We start from the raw sequence: 25,694 nt of genomic DNA, 5'->3' as shown, positions 1-25,694 counted from the left end.
AGAGAGTTGTGTGTGGCTGTGTGAGGGTGTTGTGTGTGGGTGTGTGAGGGCGTTGTGTGTGGCTGTGTGAGAGCATTGTGTGTGGGTGTGTGAGAGTGTTGTGTATGGTTGTGTGAGAGAGTTGTGTATGAGGGTGTTGTGTGTGGCTGTATGAGAGTGTTGTGTGTGGCTGTATGAGAGTGTTGTGTGTGGCTGTGTGAGAGTGTTGTGTGTGGCTGTGTGAGGGTGTTGTGTGTGGGTGTGTGAGGGCGTTGTGTGTGGCTGTGTGAGAGCATTGTGTGTGGGTGTGTGAGAGTGTTGTGTATGGTTGTGTGAGAGAGTTGTGTATGAGGTTGTTGTGTGTGGCTGTATGAGAGTGTTGTGTGTGGCTGTGTGAGAGTGTTGTGTGTGGCTGTGTGAGGGCGTTGTGTGTGGGTGTGTGAGAGCGTTGTCTATGACTGTGTGAGGGTGTTGTGTATGAGAGTGTTGTGTGTGGCTGTGTGAGATTGTTGTGTATGAGAGTGTTGTGTGTGATGGTGTTGTGTGTGGCTGTGTGAGGGTGTTGTGTGGGGGTGTATACATGGGTAAAGTGGGAAAGTACAAACTTACAGAGCATAATGAGCCCGGGTGTGTCTGATATCACTTGCTGTGCCTCCACATCTGCCTGGGTTGCAGTGACCTCAGGGTCCAGTTTACATTTATACTTAATTTGTCCAAAAAACCTGTCAAAATGATTTGCTGCATCCGGTGTGTTATAAGTTTTGGCCAATCGGAATCAAGCATTCCAACAATGTTATAACATAAAAATAAAAACAATACAAAAGGTTCTTCACATCCATAATAATTCCATTAAGTTTCCTGTCAGTCAAATGTTCTTCAAGATTTTTTTCTTACCTTCTTAAAGTCTAAAGAAGTCCGAAGGTAGGAAGTTTTTAATGAAATCATACAGCCAAAAACCATTCTTCCATGGCATTGTTGAATTGTTATAGCACTTCCAAAAATGAGTTAAGCTGTAAACAATCACAGTATCTTAACATGTACACTTTTCATTATAGAACCTAATAACCTAAAATGTTCATTCTAAATATTATATTATATTTTTATTTCCCTATTTGTTTCTGTCTCTCTGGTGGGATTTATTGAGCATTGTGCCAAACCCCTTCGATTGCCTTTCATTTGTTATGATGTCATATGGAAACATAAAATCTGTAAATAAATGGATTAACGAAATGTTCATATTGACGTGCACATATTTAACATTTTCCTCCTAATCCATCATTTAGGTTTGAGACAAAGGTAAAAGTTGTGCAGAACTGCTTGTCTGCTAAGTGAGCTTAAGTCAATATAGATGAACTGCACAGGAACAGAGACTAAATTAAATTCTGTCGCTTTTACAGACCTTTAATAATGGACATAGGAACCAAGCCCCCTCCATATCCTAAGTCTCAGGTTTCCGACCCTGGTCAACAAGTTTGTTATCAACCTCAACCAGGTGAGTTTTTCTGTGCCAGCCTGATTTTTTGCCTGGCAAGTTTAGATTTCAAGTTTATTTGTGATATCTAAGCAACAGTATACAATGCTTTAAGCGGCGCAGCAACAGTGTTTCATGCATTCTGACTTCTTTACAATGTTAAATGTGCTGTCTTCTCATGCTTAACATGGTCAACTTGTCAAAAACGAGTTGGGTGTATTACGTATTTCTGTGCTCGATACACTCCCACAGCGATTGTATAGGTTTCGGTACATAAAAAACACCGGAACATAGTTTTTTTCTAACATAAAAAACCTTTTAGACAAAACATTTATTGAAAGAGCACGCTGCATGGTCACACGGCAGCAAGGAGAGGAGGAGAAGTAGCATGCGCCACTTTCACTTGTAAGCAGGAGAGAGCGAGAGCATACGTTCATGAAGTTCAGGTGTTTGTTTGTTCACTGCATTAGGGTGATGAATGTTATATAAACAGTGGACATAACGCTGGATTTGGAGATCGTTTGAAACTGATGTCTGTGTTCTGTTGACAATGGGGATTAACGGAGAGACAAGGGGGTGGAGCTTAACGAAAGACAAGAGGACAGACGCTGAATGTGAAAACATACAGACACATGTCTCCACACAAGATATAACACACACACAAGAAATGGTACTGTCACGACCCTGTCCACAAGGCGCGAAAACACAGGACAGTAAGGACAGGATCCTGACACATCCCCCCGCACGCGCCGTATGATTTTGGAAACAAGCTGTGTCTATCTTTTATAAAAAAAATCCTGGAACATACTTGTCAGCTCAAATAAAATTATTGTTTTAATTGTATGTGACCCTTTTTCACAGGTGTGATGGGTTCAGTTTACCCCATTCAGCCCAATCAGGTGATAGCTTTGAATTCTGGAGTCCCACCTGCACCTCCTGTAGGTGAGCATAAATGCATTTGATTACTTAAACATAAACGCTGATGCAACCCAGCCGGTAGAACTTTGCCATTCAGGATACATAAAAAGCTGGGTGTTTGTAACATACATATATACATATACATTTGTTGTTGGTAGTGGCTGTGTCATCCGGCCTGAGTGATGTACCAGGGGAGATAAGATGCCTTCAGTGTCAGCAACAAATCATCACAGAGACAGCATATGTCAACGGCCTGCTCACCTGGGCCATCTGTGGAAGTCTCGCTATTTCGCTGTAAGAAACCACATTTACTTTTATCACACAAATGAGATACTAACATTCTGAGGTTGCGTAGTGGGACTGAAAATGTACAAAAACGTCTATGAGGTTCAATTTAGAAAACACACTTCACAATGCACAAACTGAGAGAGTTTCCCTTGTGTCTTGCAGAATTTGGCCCTGTTGTTTGATTCCCTTCTGTGTTGACGCCTGCAAAGATGTAGAGCATCGCTGCCCAAACTGCAAAAGTGTCGTTCACTTGTACAAACGCATGTAACCTGTTCTGAAACACATCACCAGTAACTATACTTAAGGTGAGAATGCATAGACCAGGGCCCGTATTCATGAACAATCTTGGCACAAAGAGTTGTTCCTAGTGACAAATTTCTAAGAAAGTTCTTAGAAATGTGGGCATTTCCTCTTAAAATTACAGAGAAGATCCTAGTACAGAGAAAAGTAATTCATAAAGCATCTTAACACTTTAAAGAGCTCTTAAGGTCAAAAAGTTTTGGAGTTACGAGGAGGACTTTTAAGAGACTTAAGAGTTCCTTTAGCAGCAGAGATGGCGGACGAAACACGAAAAGTGAGAATCTGATTTTTTTGGTGTCCTCAACTTTTGTTTTTCTTTTACAGCTGCTTTGATGCAATGCAAAATGTTATAGCGATTGGTCCTGAATCGCTTTAAAGCTAAGACTTCTACGTAGAAGTTTTTAAGCTAAATTAAGAGCTTTCTTAGAGGAATTTTTAGAAACTTTAAGAATACAGGCTCAGAACTGCACCAAAGATGTAATATTTGTATTTCAGCCACAAAATTTCTTTCCACTGCTATGAACAGTTCATCCAGAAGTGTGATGTCTTAAAATACTTTAACATTTTAAAATACTTAAATATTTTACATTCTGTTCGCATTTTTGTGCAATATATGTATTATGGATTCTTTATGTTTGAATAAATTGTATAATTACAAAAACATCTCAAAGGCCTTTTTTTCAAACAAATATGATTATTAACGGTTGTGTGTGTGGTCAGTGTATTCAGCAAAGACATGCAGTTTCACATTTGTAGATTTAGATCATGATTATTAATTAACATGCCAACTTGCATTATAGTTTAAAGTAACACCGGAACATGAACAACCATGAGATCCGATATTCTTTATCTCACCAATGAAGGTGTTAATACAGGTGTTATGGTCAGGTTAAAAAGATCTGTCCAAAGTGTAGATCCATCAGATTTTCCGATCTGAAACAGATGAAACCATCTGACGCTTTGGGAGCATTTAACATTGGAGTGTTCAGCACCACAACACATAAGCAACATAATCATGATTATTCTGTCACTGAACTTTTGCGACATGCTAAAAATGAAAAATATCTGACCGTATTGTGCTTGCTGTCAACGGATTAATATTGTGATGATTATACTCAATTAATCAGCCCTACACAGATCTTTAACACCAATACTGTGTTCCTAACTGATGTAAACATTAGTATGCCATTTTATTTGAACACAAGAGGGCATAAGAGATTGCAACTGTCATTCTGCTCACATTACTTTTCAATAGATGTGTCTGTGCATGTCTCTGATCATCTTTCCAGTACTAAGCTTGAGGAATTTATCATAGAGCATGGCACTAGCAACATCAAGGTCATGGGTTCAATCCCAGGGATTGCACATACTTAGAAACAATTGTATAGTTTATTGCAATGTAAGTCGCTTTGGATAAAAGCGTCTCCCAAATGCATAAAAATGTACAAAAAAATTACATAATGTAATGGGGACAGAATGTCTCAATTGTTTGATCAACCCTCATTCTGAATGCCAACATTATATTACAACATTATTAAAATATTGTGCAGTTTTTCAGAATGGAATGCTGTGAGAAATCTAACACCTTTACAAATGCATTAAAGGGATAGTTCAGCCAAAAACTCACATTTGTTGTTTATTTACTCAGCCTCCAGGCCTTCCGAGATGTAGGTGATATTTTTTCTTGTGTAGAACCATAAAGAAAATTGTTTGGTAAATCCACAGCCCTCTCTGCTTCATGTAATGGGAGTCTATGGGCTCCACCTATCTAAGAATTCTTTAAGTGCATAATTACAAAAAAACGTCTCCTGGTAAGATGCTGACGTTTCGTGAAGGGAAATCATCTGGGAAACCATCATTTTTAATATGATGGTAGAAAGGTACTTGAGGGCGATTTTTTTGAAGATACGAAGTATACAATACTATCGTATAGGTACTCAGGATCAGTATGAGATTTGCGGAAACTGCATGTGTTACCTCATCTTTAGAGAGTTTTGTGGCTTTTCGAATGAGTAAAATAATTAGTGATCTATCCTTAATGTTATCGGATAAACTTGTGTGCTTCAAAACAATGATAAAATGTACATTAAGAAGATGTAAAAAACTCTGCACTTTAGATTGTCATCAGATTGTCTCTCCTATCAAATGATATTTAGAAGTGTCCCGCCCCCTACATTATAAAAGAAGCTGGAGCTCTGCCTGAAATCAGCCACTTGTTCAAAGTTTCACTATCCTATTATTTAAACTTAAACTAAAGTAAAGCGAACAAGTTTGCATTTGTGTCACAGACTAGTGTGATCCACTCTAACGACATGATATCTAGAGACTAATTGTAACATTTACAACCCATTTAGATTCTGTCAAACTTCATAGCATTTTCAAATAAAAAATAAATATTTACTTGCGTTGTCCATCAAAACTATTTTCAAAATGTCTCCAACAGGGGCGATTCTATGATTTTCATTTTAGGGGGGCTCAGCCCCCAATAAGGGTATGATTAAAAAAATATTATTTGACTATTAGGGTAGGGTTGTATACTACTAATCTTATTGCTATCCACTATTTCATTGTATAACACTCCCGCGTTTCATATATGGGAGTAGGAGTACTGACTGAGCCATATACAACACTGTAAATTGTTTTTGAAACATTTTGATGTCACCAGCCACTAGAAAATTTGAGTTGGGAATGTAGATTTTTTTTACAATGAAGACTTCCTGATTCATTATTCACTGTAAAAACACAAGTACACACGTTTCCAGTACAAATACAACATTTTACTGTTTGCATTTCTATGCTCAAATAGAAACCATAGATAAGGAATTTTTCTGACAAAATAAAATAAACTTTTAACCAGAAAACCATAAACTTTGACTATCCATATCAGCAATATAAACAACACAGGTATGAGGCTGAACAATGGATTAAGTAGGGGCTGTGGTTAACTATCAGACTGAATGAAAAACATGTGAAAATGAAGCAGCTTGTGAAACACAGGGACAAAGTTTTTGCAGCCCAGTTACTGGTCTTTCATTGGGAGCATCAACCTGTGTTAAGAGTAGCAAACCTGTTGATAATTTTATCATGGTCCAATTGCTCAACTACATCTTTCTGCCAGTTAACTGCCAGTTGATGGAGCCTGCTCTGACCCATTGTTCTCCTTAGCCAGTTGCGGAGACGACGAAGAGCACTGAAAGACCTCTCGCACGAACAGCTGCTAACAGGTACAGTGAGGGCAACCTGGATGACAGATTTCAGTGATGGAAACATTTCAGAATCCAGCAGGTTATAAAGTGAAACCATGTCCTGTGGAGCTGCACCAGCTTGCTTTTTACGAATCAAAAAGTGCCTTGCTACCATGACTTCCTCTGTCTTCAAATTAATGTTGTAGGGTTGTAATAGTTCTTCTAAATGTGGCTCAGACAGGAAGTTTTCGGACACTGGACTACATGCTTGAATACCTTGAAGCAATGCAGCATTTACAGCAGAAAAACGGTTCTCCAGTTCAGTTATCATTCTTTCTAGACATGGATATAGTAACTTTGTTTTGACTTGTTCGGCATCTGTGCTGATTCTCCTATGTGGCCTATGTGGCAAATGAAGTAACACACTTCATTTGAGCAATTCCTTCTTCTTGTAATTTTCCCTCTAATGCTTCTGTTATTGATATGCGTCGAAACTTCTCAGCTCTGTCAGGGACAGGAATCTCTCTTTAACTGTTCCCTCAGTGACATACCTCACACAGATTGATAGCTATTCAGTGTCTCCATCTCTGGCCTCTGGCCTCATCATGACCCCTTTTGCTATTACATTGTTTACATTGCACTACAGGGCTGCCATGCATGACTGAACTGTACACACCAGTACTTCATGTTATCTGCTCTACCGGACTGTTTACACACACACAGCATCATTTGCACTCTATACTGCTCACTTGCACACCAGGAATATTACACTGAATGCTCATTTGCACTAATGGACTACTCTCATAACTAGATTACCTCGTCTACTGCACTGTAATTTCAATAACTGCACCAACTTCTCTACTGTACTGTAACTCATCTATTGCATTACTGCATCTATTGCATAACTAACTGCATCTACTCATCTATCGCACTATAACTTCAATAACTGCATTAACTCATCTACTGCACTGTAACTTCAATAACTGCACCAACTTCTCTACTGTACTGTAACTCATCTATTGCATTACTGCATCTATTGCATAACTAACTGCATCTACTCATCTATTGCACTATAACTTCAATAACTTCATTAACTCATCTACTGCACTGTAACCTTAATAACCGCATTAACTCATCTACTGCACTGCAACTTCAATAACTGCATTAACTCTCTCTACTGCACTGCAACTTCAATAACTGCATTAACGCATCTACTGCACTGTAACTTCAATAACTGCACTAACTCATCTACTGCACTGTAACTGTATAACTGCATCTACTCATGTATTGCACTTTAACTTCAATAACTGCATTAACTCATCTACTGCACTGTAAATCTATAACTGCATCTACTCATGTATTGCACTATAACTCCAATAACTTCATTAACTCATCTACTGCACTGTAACCTTAATAACCGCATTAACTCATCTACTGCACTGCAACTTCAATAACTGCATTAACTCTCTCTACTGCACTGCAACTTCAATAACTGCATTAACGCATCTACTGCACTGTAACTTCAATAACTGCACTAACTCATCTACTGCACTGTAACTGTATAACTGCATCTACTCATGTATTGCACTATAACTTCAATAACTGCATTAACTCATCTACTGCACTGTAAATCTATAACTGCATCTACTCATGTATTGCACTATAACTCCAATAACTGCATTAACTCATGTACTGCACCGTACCTTTAATAACCGCATCAACTCATCTACTGCACTGTAACTTTAATAGCTAATGTCTATAATCAATGCACACTCAAGTCACTTGCACTATTGTATAGTCTATATTGTTATCCGTTCATAACCACCTGTACATTAATGTTCACAGTATATAGCCTTCTGTTTATATTGTTCATAGTACATAACGATTGTCATATTTTCATAGTACATGCCCATTGTATAGTATTTTCCTAATATTGTATTCTGTATTTATTCACACTGTATATCCTGCACTTGCTAATTGCACTTCTGGTTAGACCTAAACTACATTTCGTTACACTGTACTTGTATATGTGTAATGACAATAAAGTTGAATCTAATCTAATCTAAAGTCTGCCATAATGGCAAACATTTTTGACTCATGCATTTCCTTGATAAAAGTTGCTGTCACCTCCTTCGAGCAACACTCTATCATTTCATTCTGACTGACAGGGGAGAGGTAGGTGCTGTTTGATGGGGGTGTGTAATGCTGCAAGAAAGGATCAAACTTCTGCAAAAGCCCCATGCATTCCATGAAGTTATCCTTATTATAACCTTCTGCTGTTTCATCATGACCCCTTAATGGTAGCCCTTGCTTCCCCAACATGCAGGTCACAGCCGCAACACGTCGCATATACTCCCTTCTTTGTCTAATTTCATCTGCATTTGCTGCTTCAATCTGCTGTATAACATTTCCCTGTAATGCACTAGCCTTGTAACTTTTCCAGGAGACAATACAATCCTTGTGTGACTGAGGCCCCTCATGTTTGTGAAATGCTTTGAGTGCCTTTTTCCAGTTTTTGTATCCACTACTCACAAATACATCATGCTTCAAGTTTTTACCAAAAACACGCCAAGCAAAGCAGTAGGCAGAATCGGTCTTCTGTGACTACTCAAGCCAAGCAAAAGTTTGAAACCAGTTTTGCTGGAATGATCTTTTTTTGTAAGCCAAAGTTCTCCTGGGGATAATAGTGTAATTTTGCCTGTTTTGGGCCTGTGTCCTTTTCACCTAAGTCAAACTGATCTAAAGGTGCAGCTGCTGTCTGTCCTTCATCTGACATTTCTTTCTTTGTATGTCTGTGCTCTTTCTCCTGACTCATGTCATCCTCTTCTTCATGCTCTCTCTGTCCCTGTAATCTGACAATCACGTACAAATAGGAGTTTGGTAACTAAAGAAATCTTAACTTTGTTTGTATTTATTAACTGACCAGACAAATTATCCAAAACATCTCTGTTCACTTTCTCACCTGGATCATGATCTTGCCCTTTCTCTGTTGTGCCTTCTTCAATCTGCTCTTCCTCCACTTCAATCTCTTTTGCACTGACTTTTCTGAGAAACCAAAACATATATTTCAGTTCAGTTGACTGAAAGACAATTAATAATTTCTTGTTGAGTGTCAATAATGTCAGGACATTCATGTTTATCCTTTGACGATACCACTGCATTTTCTTATGAAATGTACGTGGAAATTGGCAGACAATTAAACAACATAAGGGTTCAATGACTGCATCTTGGGAACACAGTGGTATTGTGTGTGAGAGGCTGTCTACGTTCTATTCTCACCTGACTGCTCATTTGCAGACCTACTCCCGCACGACAAGAAAAAATGTTGTATATCCATCTACAATGAAATATAAATTATTTAATTTTTTTAGCTTTTTAGCCTTTATAATCAACAATACAGTTGGTTATACATCAAGTCACCCCCTGAAAATGTATTTAATTTCAAATCATTTAACTAACCAGCTAATATTCATTAAGAATATAGACAAAACATGTATTAATGTAATTGTCTATTGGCAATATGTTTAATCTCTTCTACATTTATTTCTATTTATTAAAAATAACAACATGAATTATCAAATTTGCCACTTCTATAAATCAATTACTTAAAATAAAACCAAAATCCCTTTACTCTACTCTTACTCTAATGTATCATGATACACTAAAGATTCATTATTACTTAATACAAAAAAATGTATTCAATAAAACAAAACAAAATAACTGCACATGATGTTTCTCTCTCTGTGCCATTTGTTGCTTTCAGAAAATGATGTGTGTATTTATCCATTTCTTTGCATGGCTGCATAATGTAATGCCGAGATACACAATAATATGTTTTACATTTTAAAAAGTACATTAAAATAAATCATGTTTGTTTTCTAAAGTATGTTTTCATGGGTGTTAATCGCTTCATTTTTGTTGGAAGAAAAATAACTATCACACTGTGATAAGGGCTGAAGGTGAACGCAGCGAAGACGTATTGGATGAGAAACCGACCCGTGTATTGGTCCAGTAACATTATGTAAACTGCAATAACAAGAACTGCACCGATGTAGATGTCATATCATAGCAATCTATCAATAATGCACACACACACCTTGTACTCTATGTTGTTCGCTCCGCTCGGCGCCCCTGCGGATTGAATAACGCGCTGAATCCATGTAGACTTAGATCAGTGGAGGAGCCGAAACTTGACACGCCACCCTTTCAAATTAGTTTTTAAAGGGGACTGAAGCGATCACAAATGAATTAATCAAATAATTTTTTTAGGGGGGCTGGGCAGATGTTTAGGGGGACTAAAGCCCCCCTAAAAAGGGCCTAGTGACGCCCCTGGTCTCCAATAATATTACAATAAATATTCAACATTGGAAGCATTTTATATTTTACATACTGTATATGACGTATTTATTCATCTTTTCGATTTTCAAGTTCTATTGCTCCACCCCGTCATCATATCTCTCTGTAAGTTAGTTTCACCTGTATTCTGTCTATACTCCTCCGGTGAGTTCTTAAGAAGAGACATTAGAGTTTACACAGGTATGTGCTTTTGTTGAAGAAATTAAAGAAGAAAATATTTTGCCTCATTTTAGGCTTGGGTACATCTGTAACACTGCCTTTTTTAGACTGCGACACATTTTTATTGAAATCACACGATTATTATAGTAGTTAAATTAAGCACAGATACTAGAACAACAGGTATAACCCTGACTGATGGTTTGGGATTTAACATTATAAACTACAAAAACCCAATTAAACAGTTGCATGTACATACTGTGAGTATTTATGTTATGGTATTTATAGAATAATATTTTTTTGTACACCACACAGAAGCTATGTTGTTTTTCTGGGGTTGCTCGCTACAACAAACATTTCACGTCAAGAAGATTGTTTTTCAGGTTTCAGATAAAAACAATTGTTAAAAATTGACATGTTTTGTTATCTCATACATTTACATTTCATATACTCTATAGCTTCCTCAATCATTTTTGTCATCCACCAAACGTTTCTGTTGCACAAAAGGTTCTATGCATTTAAAGATCTTCAGACTATGAAAATATACCGTTTTTTTGTATTACCTTGCAATGTTTTTTCCATCATTCACACTGTGAAATTTTCAAAGATAGATTTAAAATATAACTAAACTCTGTCTTGTTTTTGTTCTTGTGGCCTAGTCACAGATTGTTGATAATGAAAATTAAACACAACACCGCTACACCGGTCGAGGCCGAAGGTTCCTACCCCTTACAGCAGTTTGCTAACCTTCCTCAACCAGGTAGGATGAGCCTCTCATCTGTCTCCATCTCACAAAGTGAAACTATTCTTCGAAATGTTGGAGTTTGACTGTAGCATAATAACTATGTACCGTAAATAGCCATGTGTTGATGAACTGGTTTTCTAGTTCTTTGTTATTTTAAACTTTTTTTACAGTTCCAATGACCAACATTTACATCCCACAAGACACCCCAGCGCCTCTTAATGTCCAGATATCAGCTGCACCTGACTTAGGTATGCATCAAAATCTGCAACTGATGCAGTGATGATATGATTTCATGATTCTGTTGGTTGAGTAGCCAATTATGATTTGATTTTTTTTCAAGGTCAAATGCCAACAGTCTACACCCCACAACCCGCACAAGTTCCAATCATACCTGCACCTGCTTTAACTCAAACAGACTCGTCTTTATCTACGGTTGGTGAAGGTGAATGTTGATGCATTAGTTTCACTTTACTTTATTTTGTTATGTTTTTCATGCAATCACAGTCAACGATCACATGAAGCAAAAAGAACCCCAACAACATTCCAGAACTCTGTTTTGAGAGTATTGAAGAACAACAATCTTCACTAGACAGTAGTTGATATTTGACAGTGTGCATTTTCAAAATGTATTTTAATTTATTTTTACAAACATTGTTTTGTTTCATTTGGTTTAGCAACAACAGTCCCTCCTTCGCCAAATGAACCAGAACCAGTCCAACCTGGAGCTGTTTCTGCTGCCGGTGAGCTATGCTGCTTGTCTCAGTTTCTGAGTTTGAAAATTGGCTTACAGTTCTTAGAAATTAACTTTTAGGTTCTCAATGTACATTTTTTTAAATTGTAGCTCGATTTGTGTCAGTTTGACCCTCCTGAGCCCAATTTAAATAACTACCTCATTATATCAAACCCTGGGGACTTGATATATAACTTTTGGGACAGAGCCTGTACTTTATAGGGACGTTCACCCAAAGATGGCTCCATACAGTCAACATTCTTTGTCCGAAACATTTCGGATCTCCACCAGTGTGTTCCACACGGTAAAAACACATTCGTGAAAATAAAGGTGCTTTATAGGATGATGCCATAGAAAAATAATTTTTTGTTCAACAAAGAACCATTCAGAACCATTATATTGTTTTTTTTTTCATGTTTTCCACATATTCGGTTTTGATCTTTTTTATCATTTCGTTTATTTTAGCGTCCGCGGTTGTTGTTCCTCCACCATATGATCCACAAGCAGTCCCGGGTGCAGCCCCCATGACTCAGACAGTCCAGTATCCACCGATACCCGGGGCAGGTGAGCATTATTGTGTTATTTCTTTGAATTATAACACTATCTGTATAACATCTTTGATTTTACCATGTGCTTTGATTTAATTTTACAGCTCAAATGACCTCATTTTACCCCCCGCCACCTGCACAAGGTAAAGTCATAAAAGCTTTTTATATCAAACAGTCCTTTGTGATTTTTAACTATTGGTTTTTCTTTCTCCTCCAGCACCCCAAACAGTCAAGGGGGCATCTCCTATGATTCATCCACTCCAGTTTACAGCTATGCCTGGCGCACGTGAGAGCCATTATAATAGTTTCACTACAAATCCAAAATGAATTGTAACTAAACAAAAATCCAATAGATTTTTTATATATTTTTTTAGCTTTAGCAATCCATCCTTTGCAACCTATGCCAGGTGTAGGTGAGCTATAGTTTTGCTAGTTTTTATCATCCAAATGATTAAATTATGCAAAAAATGTATGTATTTTGTATGTTATTTTTGTTTTCGGCCTATAGGCATGCCCATTGTCGCTATGCCCTGCAGAATTGAGTGACGTACCCGGGCAATCGAGATGCCCTCACTGCCAACAACAGATTGTCACAGAGACAACATACGTCAACGGCATGTTCGTCTGGGCCATCTGCGGCGTTCTAGGCTTTTTTGGGTAAGAAAACCATATTTACCATCATATCGCATCGACTGTCGACAAAATTTCTGAACAGCTCACTTACAGGCAGGGCCGTTCATAGATTAAGAATTTCATTTGCAGTCCAATGAAAAATGCATTCGGTCAACACACTGACACAGTTTCTGTTGTGTCCTGCAGGATTTGGCCTTGTTGTTTGATTCCGTTCTTTGTGGACGGTTGCAAGGACGTAGAGCATCGCTGTCCTCAGTGCAAGACCATACTCTATATACATAAACGAATGTAGCTTTTCCTAAAGAACATGACAATCATGACAAAGAGAGCCACGGAGACAAACACAAACCAAATACATCCCATAAATGTGTTTTACCCTGTACTGGCCGTTACTTAATAGTAAACACAATGACAGAAAACGAAAATCATAGCAACTGTTTGTTAACAATGATATTTTCACTGTCCATATTATTCCTAAAAGAATTTGTTTCATGTCTAGTATCGCTAATAATATTTAATATGTAGTATTGCTATGGGTAAACAACATCGCTATAATTCTAGGTATCTATGTATTTTATAATTACGTGTTTATACTGATGTCTCCATTATTTTACTGTGAGCTCTTTGGCAACGATACAGAATGGTAAAAATCACAGAAGAATTAAATATGAATTGAATTTATCAATCGTGTTAACATAACCAAGCAACATACATTTAGTTTTCTGTGTTTAATAAATTGTTGTTCACAATTATAATGTTTATGATATTCATCCATGTGTCCACATCACACTTTTGAAAAACCTTTATGCTCAAGTCCAGAAAAAAACAAAAGAAACAATCTATGTGGGTCTTAAACACAGTCCTTTGGTCGAATGAACTAGCTAATCTAGTTTTGTTTGTAGATGGGTGACATGTCATTTAAAGGGACACTTCACCCAAAAATGAAAATTCTGTCATCATTTACTCACCTTCGAGTTGTTCCAAATCTGTGTAAATGTCTTTGTTCTGATGAACACAGAGAAATATATTTGGTAGAATCCCTTTAGACAAGATTTTTTACCTTTGCCAAATCTTTCTGTCACTGTACAATAGCTGGTGATTAGAAAGATCAAATTGAAAGCAGAATAACGTATAGAAAGTTGCTTCTGTTTAGAGTTGTTCCTGTAATACTTTTTTGTGTGTATTGGTATGTACCAATCAAATTGTATGCATGTAAAATATAGCATGAGGGCATGTTTAGGCCCTACGAAATGGTGCAATTTCGTCATCTGCTTTGAGTTTTTAACAGATCAGTCAGATTTCACTTTCCCTCCATCACCTCTGGATCTTTTGTAGGCTCCAGGCCGTAAAATAAAGCCTAGGAATGTCACTGTAGGTGAGTATTTAGTTCCAAATCCTCAGAGACATTTAAAGGGGTCAAATATCACGGCTAAAACTACTAATATCGTTTGATTTAGATGTAATACAATGTGTATATACGATTTAAGGTTAAAAACACTGTATTTTCCACATACCGTACATGTTTGTATCTCCTCTTTGCTCCTACTCACTAAAAAACTCGCTGATATTTTACAAATCTCATCGCTCTGAAAACAGAGGTTTGCTATGATTGGCCAGTTAACCAGTGCGTAGTGATTGCTAGAAATCTATTATTGTGTTACGGAAATGTAACGCTTCTCACCATATTCGGAACATCAGGTTCCAAAGAAATTGAACTGACAGGTGATGAAATGTCATCTTGAATCTGATACGGAAAATGAAGATGTTCAAGCCGATACATCAACTTTGCCAGCGCGACTTGAGCAGAATGTAAAGGATTCGTAAGGTTTTATTAAGAATATATTATGTTACATAGTTAGAAACTATAGCTAACTGTTTTAACTTTTATACACACTGTTATAAAGACTTTAAACAAACAAGCACATACATCATACATCATCATTACATCAGTTTGTGTGAGATACAAACAAGGTCGCATGACAGCAGGTAATGGTCACATAATAAATTAAGCGAGCGTTTTGGCCTTTCTTGATCAACCACTATTACGCCACGTCTCGTCGCGACTCAACAAAGACAATAAACCGGATTATAAACACAACATTTGTTTGCCTCTAGTTGGAACATTATTACTGATTGTAACAAGCAAGGCAGAACGAGAGCCGTGAGGGAACGACGCAGGTGATGCGGGTGATAATGAGTGTCAGCTGTGTGTTGCACCGGTCTCGCATTTCTCACGGACGAGATCGGAATCATACAAGGACGAGCGACAGGACTGTATGACGAGAGAGGACCAGGCCTGGACATTATGTCTGGTTTTATTATGTTTGTGTGAACGACAGTTGACCGTGAGGGAACTGCCGGCATTTTACTTTCCTTTTGTTGTTTGTTTATTTTTTTAAAGCGGCCCTGACACATGCGGTTTCTGCCAATCTCATATTAATCTTCAGTGCCTACAGAGTATTATTGCACACTTCATATCTTCGAAGAGAATTTATGGGATCACATTTATAAAAGATAGATACAGCTGTACGATTTTTTCTGAAATCATACTGCACGTGCGGGGTGAAGGGTAGGCTGAACTAAAGCGCGTGCGCAGCAGCGCACCCATTGCTAACAAAACTTGGCAGTTTCAGTCACCGTATGCGGTTCATGTCATCTTTTAGCGCTGGACGGCTCCATATATCAGTTTCAAACTATCTCCACATCCAGCGTCATCATTTATATAACATTCATCACCCAAATGCAGTGAACTAACAAACACGTGAACTTTGCGAACGTATGCTCTTTCCTGCACACAAGTGAAAGTGACGTCTGCCCATGCTCGCCGTGTGCTTTCCGGGAGAATTGTCCAGTAAGGGACTAAGAAAAAATTGTAATGAAACAGTTTTATATGTTTGACAAAAAAACGGGGAGTGGGGTAGTGTATCGAGCACAGAAATAGGACGTAATGTGCCCAACTCGTTTTTTGACAAGTTGACCATGTTAAGCATGAGAAGAAAGCGCGTTTAACGCTGTAAAGAAGTCAGAATGCATGAAACATCGTTGCAGGGCTGCTTTGAAAGTTGGTTAATGTTCTGTTTAATTTCACTTGTCATATACATGGATGGGCAAATTTTAAAACGCCAAAGACACAGAAAAACACATATTCACGCAATATAACACCTTTATCACCAATTAATTAAAAATGTTTAATGAGAATCTCATTTTGAATACTATGGGACTCTAGCTTGCAATTGATTTTATGTTCGGATTTGTGTGCACAGTGTGTGTATTATTCTCAGCCCTGCTCTCATCCAATGTTTCTTATACATGTTGATTGGGTACTTATTCTATGTTTGTGACCCTGTTTGTCATGAAACTTGATTTGAATAAAAAACATCATAATTAGCTCCACCCTCTGTTTGTCTCTTTGTCTGTGCCATACTTGTTTATTTAGTCTGTTTCCTGTCTTTACTCTCCCAGTGAGTTTCTAAATAGGAACATCAGCCGAAACACACAGGTATGTGCCATATTCTAATGTGATTTGGTGTTTCAAGTAAAAAGAGTGATCGTTTTAAATATGTCATAGACTTAAATTGCTAAGATTACACACAATGTTTAAGAAATCATTTGGATTTTAACAACAAACAAAAAAATCCAATGTCTATAAGGTTCTACTATGTAGGTTCTATGTACCAGGGCTCTGCCAAAAATGAAGAAATCCATCCACTTTCTGGATGTAAGCAATTTCAGCATTATGGATGTGACATTTTGCGTTATGGATGTGACGTGTAAACTCTCAGAGAATGTTTTTGTTACCAATGTACTGAACCATCCGTTTATATTTTACTTAACCCTTGTTGATAGTTTAAAGATCAGAATAATGTAAATCTATTTTCTATTTTAAAAAAGGGAAATAAACATGTGTCATGGATGTGACAAAGAAAGGACGTGGTTTGGGGGAGATGACAAACTTTGTAGGATTTATTTGAATAAAAATGTGCAAACCAGAAGCGACAATACCCAACAGATGGAGAAGGGATTTTTTCATTGTAAGGCGGACATTTTTAAAGAATTGCCCATGTATTGTGTCCATTCCTTTCCAATGTCAAAGCAAACCTCAGAAGTGACAGAAAGTCACCAAACATGCAATGCCAATATGCTTGAAAACGGATATTGAATAACAACACTATTTTTATTTGCAATTTGAAATGAATGATCTCAGCTGTTTCTTGGTAGTTTATTTATAATATGTGTTCTCTCCGTTCTCGTCTTTGGCCCATCCCCTCTCATTCTCTCGTTAGCTTAGTGTTTGCATGTTTTGCATAGCATATTGTTAGTTTGCATTGCTATAACATTGCCTTGCCTTGCCTATTAGACGTTGTGTCATTATTTGCATTTAGTCAATTTTTTGCCCCATTGTGGGAAGTGTCATGATTCCGCCTCAAAACCAAGAAATATCTGACATGGTGAGGCGGAATCATGACACTTCCCACAATGGGGCAAAAAATTAACTCAGACAGGATCCCTTGTTTTATGTTGGAGAGAGATTATTTTGGCACCTATTGGTAGCCATTCTCTCTCTCCGTTCTTGTCATTGTTCCTGCCCTCCTGTTTCCTAGTTTGTGTTAATTAGTTTATCCCCTGCACCTGTCCCCTCTTGATTCGGTTCCCTTTATATTGACCTTGTATCTCTTGTCTTGTGCTGGTTCATTGTTTGTCTCTGCGCCATGTAGGTGAGTCCCTGGTCCCTGGTCCCTGGTCCCTGGTCCCTGGTCCCTGGTCCCTGGTCCCTGGTCCCTGGTCCCTGGTCCCTGGTCCCTGGTCCCTGGTCCCTGGTCCCTGGTCCCTGGTCCCTGGTCCCTGGTCCCTGGTCCGTCTAGTTAATTGTAGTTTAATGTCAAGTGTTGTTATTAGTCTAGTCTAGTCAGTCCTTGTTCTTGTTTCCATGTTTTGTTCTGTTACCCCCTTGTGGTTGTTTGTTTTGTATTTTATTATTTATTCAAGTCTTGTTAACCTTATCTCCCTGTCTGCACTTGGGTCCTCCGTCTGTCACATCACCCACCCAGAGACTCAAGACAGAGAAGTGTTTGGAATTAAGTATTTTTGTTTCCGTGTTCTTAGTTCTGTATTTGCTTTTCCTGCTGTTTTGGTGGCTTCATGTTTTTATGAACTTGACTGCATTGTTTTTGTGTGTGTATGTCTGTGGTTGAAGTTTCTACTTTCACTGTCATCTTTTCCAAACGCACATTCTGCCGGATCATACGTCACTGTCACTTGGCAATGTTGGCAGACTGGCTGGTCAGGCTTCCGCTTTAAAAAATGTCATGCCAGCATGAGAGCGAGAATGACAGAGATTTACAGCAGCCCTGTGAAAATGTATCTGTCAACCATTAACAAACATATGACACAAATTGACATTTCAATGTACGTTTCACAAAAAGATTGTTTGTGCAACATGTGGATAGTTAAATAATGTGATGAGTTACATCAATAATGTTCCCTGGCTTAAAAGCATTAATACATTTCATAAGAATGTTTATATATCCATACATTTTAAAACCTTTAAGTGTCAATGGTTTTTAGGGCCACTTTATTTTTTCAGATATATACCGAATTTCTCCAAATGACTTAAAAAGTGCTTCACGTGAGGGTGGCCAACTATACAATCAATGCAGTCAATGGATCACAAAATGTCCTTTTCTCGCTGTTCACTTATTCACTCTTTCACATTCACAGATTATTCACCAATGAAAAATAATCTCCCCGCAGTGGATCAGACCGTTGCTGTCTGCCCTGTCCCGCAGCTCACTTACCCACCTCAACCAGGTCAGCACGAGAGCCATGAACAATATTTTGAAAAAGTGTTAAGTGACAGAAGTGTAAATGTTTGGTCAACCATCTCACTGTCGATCAATATGTTTATATTACAGTTCCAGTGACTAACACTTCAGGGATTCAAGCTCAGACTGCATCTACTGTACACCTAGCATCAATGCTTAAGTTTTACTCTGTATTGTAATATATTGGTGTAACACAATTAACTAGGATGACCACTGGCATGAATATGTTTTGTTTAGCGATAAATATGCGACCCTATATTAAAGTATTATATTTTCTTATTGTACTATGAATATTCTGGCCCGATTGCCCTGAGAGGGGCTTCAGTGTTTCTTTTTTATAATAACTGTTTTTGTCTTCATCCGATAAAACTCACACTCACCCATTCTCATCTAAGGGTGGTGAAGGTGAGCATTGAAGTTTCACTTTGTATCATTTGACTCATAATTCTTCATGCAGATCTGTGTGACATTTGACTACATTAAACTCATCGTTTCTGTAGATAATAATCCACATTCACAATCAATCACATCCCAATCAGTCGGAATGCAAACATTCAAGGCTACCTATAACACTCAGACACTCACTTCCCCAGATGTGCAGGGGACAGGTGAGCATTTACAAAAAGACAAAAAGGCAAATCAAGTCAACTTATTAAAAAACTATGGCAGTTATGCCACTTCATTAATTTTTTTTTTTTAGGTCCAGTCCCCCAGTACACCTCACCACAGTTCAATCCACAACCGCTCCACCAACAGCACGGACACGGTACAGTCCAGAATTCATCTACAGCTGAGCATTCATGCTTCAGTTTACTTTGTGTTATTTTACTCTCATAACGCTTCATTATGTAAATAGCTTTATATTGTAAAATATGAGTGGGATTCTTACAAAATCCTGGTTTCAAGTATAATTTATTTAAAAACACTCACATCAGCACATTTCCTTTTTATTAGTAAAAAAAGGTATGACATGTTTAATAGGATTATTTTTAAAACCTTTACTGCCAGTTTAATATAATTGTAAACTTATTTTTTACAAAAACGTCCTTAAAAATTCTCATTACCGTAACCATTGAAAACCGCTGGAAATAAGATGTCCCATTAGGTTCTAAATCTTTGCCATCATGTTGACATCATGAATGAAGACAAAAGCTAGAGCTGTACAAAAGACTAAAAGTATATCAAGACAACTTTTGAAAACAATGACAATTATGCCATGTACTTCCTAACTTTTCTGTTCTTTTTTTAGTTCCAGTCCCCCAGTACACTTCACCACAGTACAATCCACAACCGCTCCAGCAACAACACGGACAGGGTAAAGTCTATTATTCATCTATAGCTGAGCATTCATGTTTCAGTTTACTTTGTGTTATTTTACTCCCATAAAATGTGCTGTAGTTAACTATATATTAGGAAATATACCAGCGCATGAGGTTCCCACGAAAATCCTGGTTTCAAGATGTAGGATGTCCACAAATTGCATGTTTGTTTATTAAAACAAGGTACGACTTGTCTTAAAGCATTCTTTCAAAATTTTTGCTGACCGGTTTAACATAATTTTAAACCTTTTTTATTTTTACAAAAAGTCCTTCAAAATTTTCACATCCGTAACCATTGAAAACTGTTGGACATAAGATGTCCCACAACGTTCTACATCTCTGCCATCATGTTGCAATCAACAATGAAGACAAAAGCTATACAAAGAGCGACACAAAAGACAAAAACCAATTATGCCATGTACTTCCTAATTTTTCTGTTCTTTTTTTAGTTCCAGTCCCCCAGTACACCTCACCACAGTACAATCCACAACCGCTCCAGCGACAATACGGACAGGGTACATAATAATATTCATCTACAGCTGAGCATGATGCTTCAGTTTCACTTTGTGTTATTTTTTATTTATTTTCTGTCATCGATTATTTTTGTTATTTCTGTCATTCGAGAAGTAGAAAAACCTTTTTTCTCAAATTATTTGTATTCTACTCTGATTAAATAACAACATAATGAGCCCGGTAGGCCACTTGTTAAAGTAATGGTACTTTCAGCAGAAAAAGAAATAAAATTCAGAAAAAATATATAATAAAATTATGCTTTGTGCAAGGTAGAAACAAAATTATGTTCATTATGATAATTTTTGGTGCTTTTGAATTAAATTTTTATATTTAAAATCTTTACCGTGATGTTTCAGTGGTTTCGTGAGAATGAACCGAGTGAGGTCCGACTACTGTTTTCTTTCCCTTCTCCAAAAGAGACAAAAAAAATAAAGTCCATTATCCTTTTTAAAAACTAACTGAACTGAATCAACTGAAAGTCTCCCAAATTATTTTGTTTTTTTGAATAATGAGTTCACAACGTTGCATTTTCTGCTTTTATCATAACACACCATTTTTATACATTAAATTATAAAATTAGAATTACATTAACATAGAAATTTGAAATATGTGTCAGTGAGATTAAGTGCTCTTGCATGGCTTTAGTAAACATGAATTGTAGTATTACCGTGTTGGCTCTATAGGGACCCCCATGTGTTTTGATGTGGGGTTTTTTTTGTTCCATTGCCCGCTGTCACCTGCATAAAGCGTAAAACCTAATGCAACTCAAACAGCCCAGTTCTCATCTATAATAGCAATGTGAATAGCCGCATAACCTCAAACAGGCCCTCGTGATATGGTTCAATGAGTTCTCCGTTCAAATATCTTTGTGGCTTTTTACTATACAGATTATAGGATGGGTCCACCATCAGGACCAGAACCTGTCAGGTCTCTAATCTATATTAACCAAGCCCCACCTCTGGCAGGTATGTCTTTTACATGTGAGCCATTATAAGAGTTTCGCTTTGTCTTCTGAGACCCAGAATTACAGTGTTTTGTGTCCATAATGCAAATATGCTTAATTGTAATATAAATATTTTTCTATTTTTCCTGCGTGCTTAGCCCTTCAGGTGGTCATGGTGCCATCCTCTCTGAGGGATGTACCGGGGGAGACGAGATGCCCTCACTGCCAACATCAGGTCGTCACTGAGACCCAATACGTCAATGGCCTGCTCGCCTGGAGCATCTGCGCCAGTCTTGGCATTTTTATGTAAGGAATCACTATCATCAGCATAAACCATAAATTATAGTGCCACAAAACTTTTTGCAGGAACTTGAAATCCAACTATTTCTTCTTGTAAATACAGCTGAAAACAACAGTTTTTTCTCTGCTGAACGCTCTAACAGTGTCTGTTGTGTCTTTCAGGATGTGGCCCTGTTGTTTAGCTCCTTTCTTCTTGGACGCATGCAAGGACGTTGAGCATCGCTGTCCACAGTGCAAGACCCTTGTCTATGTACACAAACGAATGTAGCTTTAACGATGAAATCAAATCTTGACTAAATGACTATTAAACACAAAGGGCCAGTTTCCCTGACAGAGATTATCCTAAACCAAAACTAGGCCTTAGTTAAATTAGGATATTTAAGTCATTTTAGAAGCATCATTTGCAAAAATACATTACTTGTGTGTATATCTTGAGAAAAAACAATCACACATTTTCAGATATGTGTCCCTGGACAACAAAACAGTCTTATGGGTAAATTTTTTGAAATCAAGATTTTTACATCATTTGAAAGCTGACAATTTAAGCTCTATATTGATGTATGAGTTGTTAGAATATGATAACATCTGGCGGAGATATACTTGTTTAAAACTCTGGAATCTGAGGGTGCAAAGGTTAATTAATGTGAAAAGTTGTTAATGTTAGGCATTGTCACTGGCCATCCACTCTCAAATATAAAGTTTTTATATATTTAGCATAGGAAATTTTGGAACATGATCTGTACTTGATATCCTAATGATTTTTGGCATAAAAGAAAAATCCATAATTTTGACCCATACGATGTATTTTTGGCTTTAACTAAAAATGTTCCCATTGCTACTTTAGACTGGTTTTTTGATCCAGGGTCACATATGTCATTGCAAGTTGTTTTCGATCAAGGATCTTCTAACATTTGAGTAAGTCTGGGACTAGGCTTAAACCCTGTCCGGGAAACCGCCCCAAAGTTTACCAAACCTAGTCTTTAGTCTGCATTACTACAATATCTAAATTGTATATTTAGATGTGCCACCAGGGCATTAAACAGTCTTTTATATTTATTATCTTAAAATAAGATGATGAGAATGATAATGATCATGCATTTTATTTCTAATTGCTGTTTTGCACAACACACAATGTTTATTCTTTTTTGTGCTAATTTTGTTCTATTCAATTTAATTAATATGTGGCAATGAGAATAAGAGTGTATTAACACTCTATAAAATGAACGCATCAAGACAAACACTATAGCCGCATTTTATTCTTATCTTTATTTAAATATTAAAATAGTGGTGGTGCTTTTGATTTTGACAAGCCAACATTAAAGTTTACCCACATAATCATGTCTAATTATCTGTGTTCTACTCAAGAAAAGAAAACCAAAGACAATGTAGGCCTAGAAACTTGTTCATCTATAGTCTTGATGAAGGATGAGGTGGATTCACAGGGTTTAAGAATTCAATGTAGCCTATCTCTCATAGTTCTGTTGCAATATCAGGTTTTCACTACATGACGGAGGCAAAAAAAATGATAACTATATTTTCAAGAATTAAATGATGCTATCTGTCACGAATATCTTTAATGTTGTTCGTGTTGTGTTTTATAAATTTTGATATTATGGAATTTTAGGTTGTTGACAATGACCAATATATTTTGACACTTAGCATTGCATAGCCAGAATGCAATGTTTCTCAAATGTATTCAAATCAGATGAGTTTTCTCTTTATTGAACTGCTCAACAGTGTCCCGAATATAAATACACCAGAAAGATGATGATAATAAAGATGAATTGGAGAGCAGAAATAGAACTATTGAGTAATCAAATCATTTAATTCTTGGTAAATTGTCACAGAAATAGAAGGAGTCGATGGATACAGCTGATGCAAACAGAAAAGAAAGAGAAGGACTCCATCTAGTGGCTACTAAATGAAATAACATAAAATGACATTTTCTTTCAAATTTTCTAACTACAAATAGGTTTTAAATCTGGTAAGGTTTATTATTAGTTTGTTCGAGTTTTATTCAATGGGGTTATGCTGTAATTCATGTGTTTTGGGAAGAAAGAAAAGAAGAGAGTAATGATGAAACAGTGTTGTGACAGAGCCTGGGGGGTTTCCTCTCACTGTCTCCCTACATTCTTCTCTCTGTAGGAGGATTAATGTCTGTAAAGCTTGACTTGACCTGACTGTGTCTTATAAAGATAGACAGGATAGGACTTTCATCTAATACAGTAGGATGTGAATGCTTGAATTTCCTTTTCCTCTTTGTGAACTCTCTATTTATGAGAATGCAGAAATATTAATAAATGCAACTAAATTTACTTATCTTTATACCTAAAATCTTGATGTTGTGATATTATTTTTCAAAATCGCTTATTCAGGCTTTTATTGGTTTATCTTACTTACTATTAACTGTAATGAAGATTTTTTTGTTGTATGTTGTTGGCGTAAGGACAGTTGGTCAGCTCAGGTCTGTCCTCTGTGTTGACCCTTCGTGAGGAGAATTACTACAGACTTTACCAGCTCAGCATCTTTTACCCAAGATGTTACGCATGCTGAATGAATGTTTAGAAGCTTTAAATGTTTAAGTTCTGTTTCGTGCAACAAAAGCAAACAACCCAAAAATATTAGTTGTGAACACTATCAACAATATATATTCTTATGGGATCTGCTCATGTGCTGACTCAGGGTCAGGAACTGAATGCAGCTTAACCTACTTCCTCTCTCTCTCTAAATTTCAATTCAATGTAAGAGTACTTTGTTGGCATGACAAAATGTACATTCATATTGCCAAAGCATTTTGGGCTGCATACAAATAGTGCAAATATGTATACAAACAAAAACAAAGATAATTTTAGTAATAAAATATAATCAAATAAAGTGTGAATTGAAGTGCACGCATCATTAAAGTGGTTAATAATATATATATACAAACGGAAAGAGAGTTAAGTTAAAAAAAAAGGTTTACAAAAGCAAAATATACATTTAAATAGCACACTTCCAAAAAGTTGTTGAACGATCTTAATTAACTCGAGGAAAACTTTTCCACGAAATTGAACAGTACAGTATATTTCTCCCCAAAAAAAATTGTTTGAAACAATTCACTATAATCTTGTTTTGTGAACTTTTTTTAGTAGTCTCGATTAAATAAATTTGTGTCTAACCTACACTAAAAAAATTATATGTTCAACAATGTTTTATTTTATATATTTTAACATTAATTAAACATAATTCCATTTAACTTCAATGATAAGATATTGAGTCAATAGAACACAATGGCAAGTAAAGAATTGTAACCACCCATGACCTAAATAAAGGCGACACTTTTCTGAACAATGGTAAGCACAAAACTCAAAAATATTTCTAACTCTTCAAACCTTAAAGATAAATGAACATTAATCACTAACAAGTGTTTCTTTTTACTGAAAAATGCATGCTGGGAAATATAAGTCCTCTGCCCGATTATAACTATTTTATGTTAAGACAACACAACT

General features: G+C 36.9%; 4 protein-coding genes across 7 annotated transcripts; all 4 read left to right on the top strand.

Annotated features, from left to right (window-relative positions):
* The first annotated feature begins 1,386 nt into the window (after positions 1-1,386).
* Positions 1,387-2,924, top strand: LOC130436308 (LITAF domain-containing protein-like). The gene is made up of 4 exons (XM_056767006.1): positions 1,387-1,471; positions 2,312-2,392; positions 2,527-2,662; positions 2,819-2,924. The coding sequence occupies exons 1-4, from the start codon at positions 1,387-1,389 to the stop codon at positions 2,922-2,924; spliced, it is 408 nt and encodes a 135-aa protein (XP_056622984.1).
* A 7,717-nt stretch (positions 2,925-10,641) lies between these two features.
* On the top strand, positions 10,642-13,314 carry LOC130411722 (uncharacterized). The gene is made up of 10 exons (XM_056736550.1): positions 10,642-10,677; positions 11,313-11,413; positions 11,569-11,646; positions 11,739-11,840; positions 12,073-12,138; positions 12,594-12,692; positions 12,781-12,819; positions 12,894-12,962; positions 13,051-13,089; positions 13,185-13,314. Exons 2-10 carry the CDS (start codon positions 11,329-11,331, stop codon positions 13,220-13,222), a joined length of 615 nt encoding a protein of 204 aa, XP_056592528.1. The 5' UTR covers positions 10,642-10,677; positions 11,313-11,328; the 3' UTR covers positions 13,223-13,314.
* LOC130436292 (lipopolysaccharide-induced tumor necrosis factor-alpha factor homolog) lies at positions 13,224-13,761 on the top strand (the record flags this gene model as incomplete). The annotated part of the gene is made up of 2 exons (XM_056767005.1): positions 13,224-13,333; positions 13,496-13,761. Coding segments are annotated over 2 exons (216 nt in total), but the record flags the coding sequence as incomplete, so codon positions are not given.
* A 2,978-nt stretch (positions 13,762-16,739) lies between these two features.
* On the top strand, positions 16,740-23,927 carry LOC130410170 (cell death-inducing p53-target protein 1 homolog). Of its 4 annotated transcripts, XM_056734702.1 has the most exons (11): positions 16,758-16,808; positions 18,025-18,161; positions 19,028-19,117; positions 19,222-19,536; positions 19,632-19,739; positions 19,832-19,897; positions 20,381-20,446; positions 20,900-20,965; positions 21,851-21,928; positions 22,065-22,212; positions 22,369-23,926. In XM_056734702.1, the coding sequence occupies exons 5-11, from the start codon at positions 19,676-19,678 to the stop codon at positions 22,472-22,474; spliced, it is 594 nt and encodes a 197-aa protein (XP_056590680.1). In that variant the 5' UTR covers positions 16,758-16,808; positions 18,025-18,161; positions 19,028-19,117; positions 19,222-19,536; positions 19,632-19,675; the 3' UTR covers positions 22,475-23,926. The 4 variants fall into 4 exon arrangements, with proteins under 4 accessions (XP_056590673.1, XP_056590698.1, XP_056590689.1 ...); XM_056734695.1 differs by lacking the exon at positions 18,025-18,161 and having other exon boundaries at positions 16,740-16,808; XM_056734720.1 differs by lacking the exons at positions 18,025-18,161; positions 20,381-20,446 and having other exon boundaries at positions 16,740-16,808; positions 22,369-23,927.
* The last annotated feature ends 1,767 nt before the right edge of the window (positions 23,928-25,694 follow it).

The sequence above is a fragment of the Triplophysa dalaica genome, chromosome 2 (genome assembly GCF_015846415.1).
Source record: "Triplophysa dalaica isolate WHDGS20190420 chromosome 2, ASM1584641v1, whole genome shotgun sequence".
Taxonomy (NCBI): Eukaryota; Metazoa; Chordata; class Actinopteri; order Cypriniformes; family Nemacheilidae; genus Triplophysa; species Triplophysa dalaica.
This window is presented reverse-complemented; position numbering and strand designations above follow the sequence as displayed.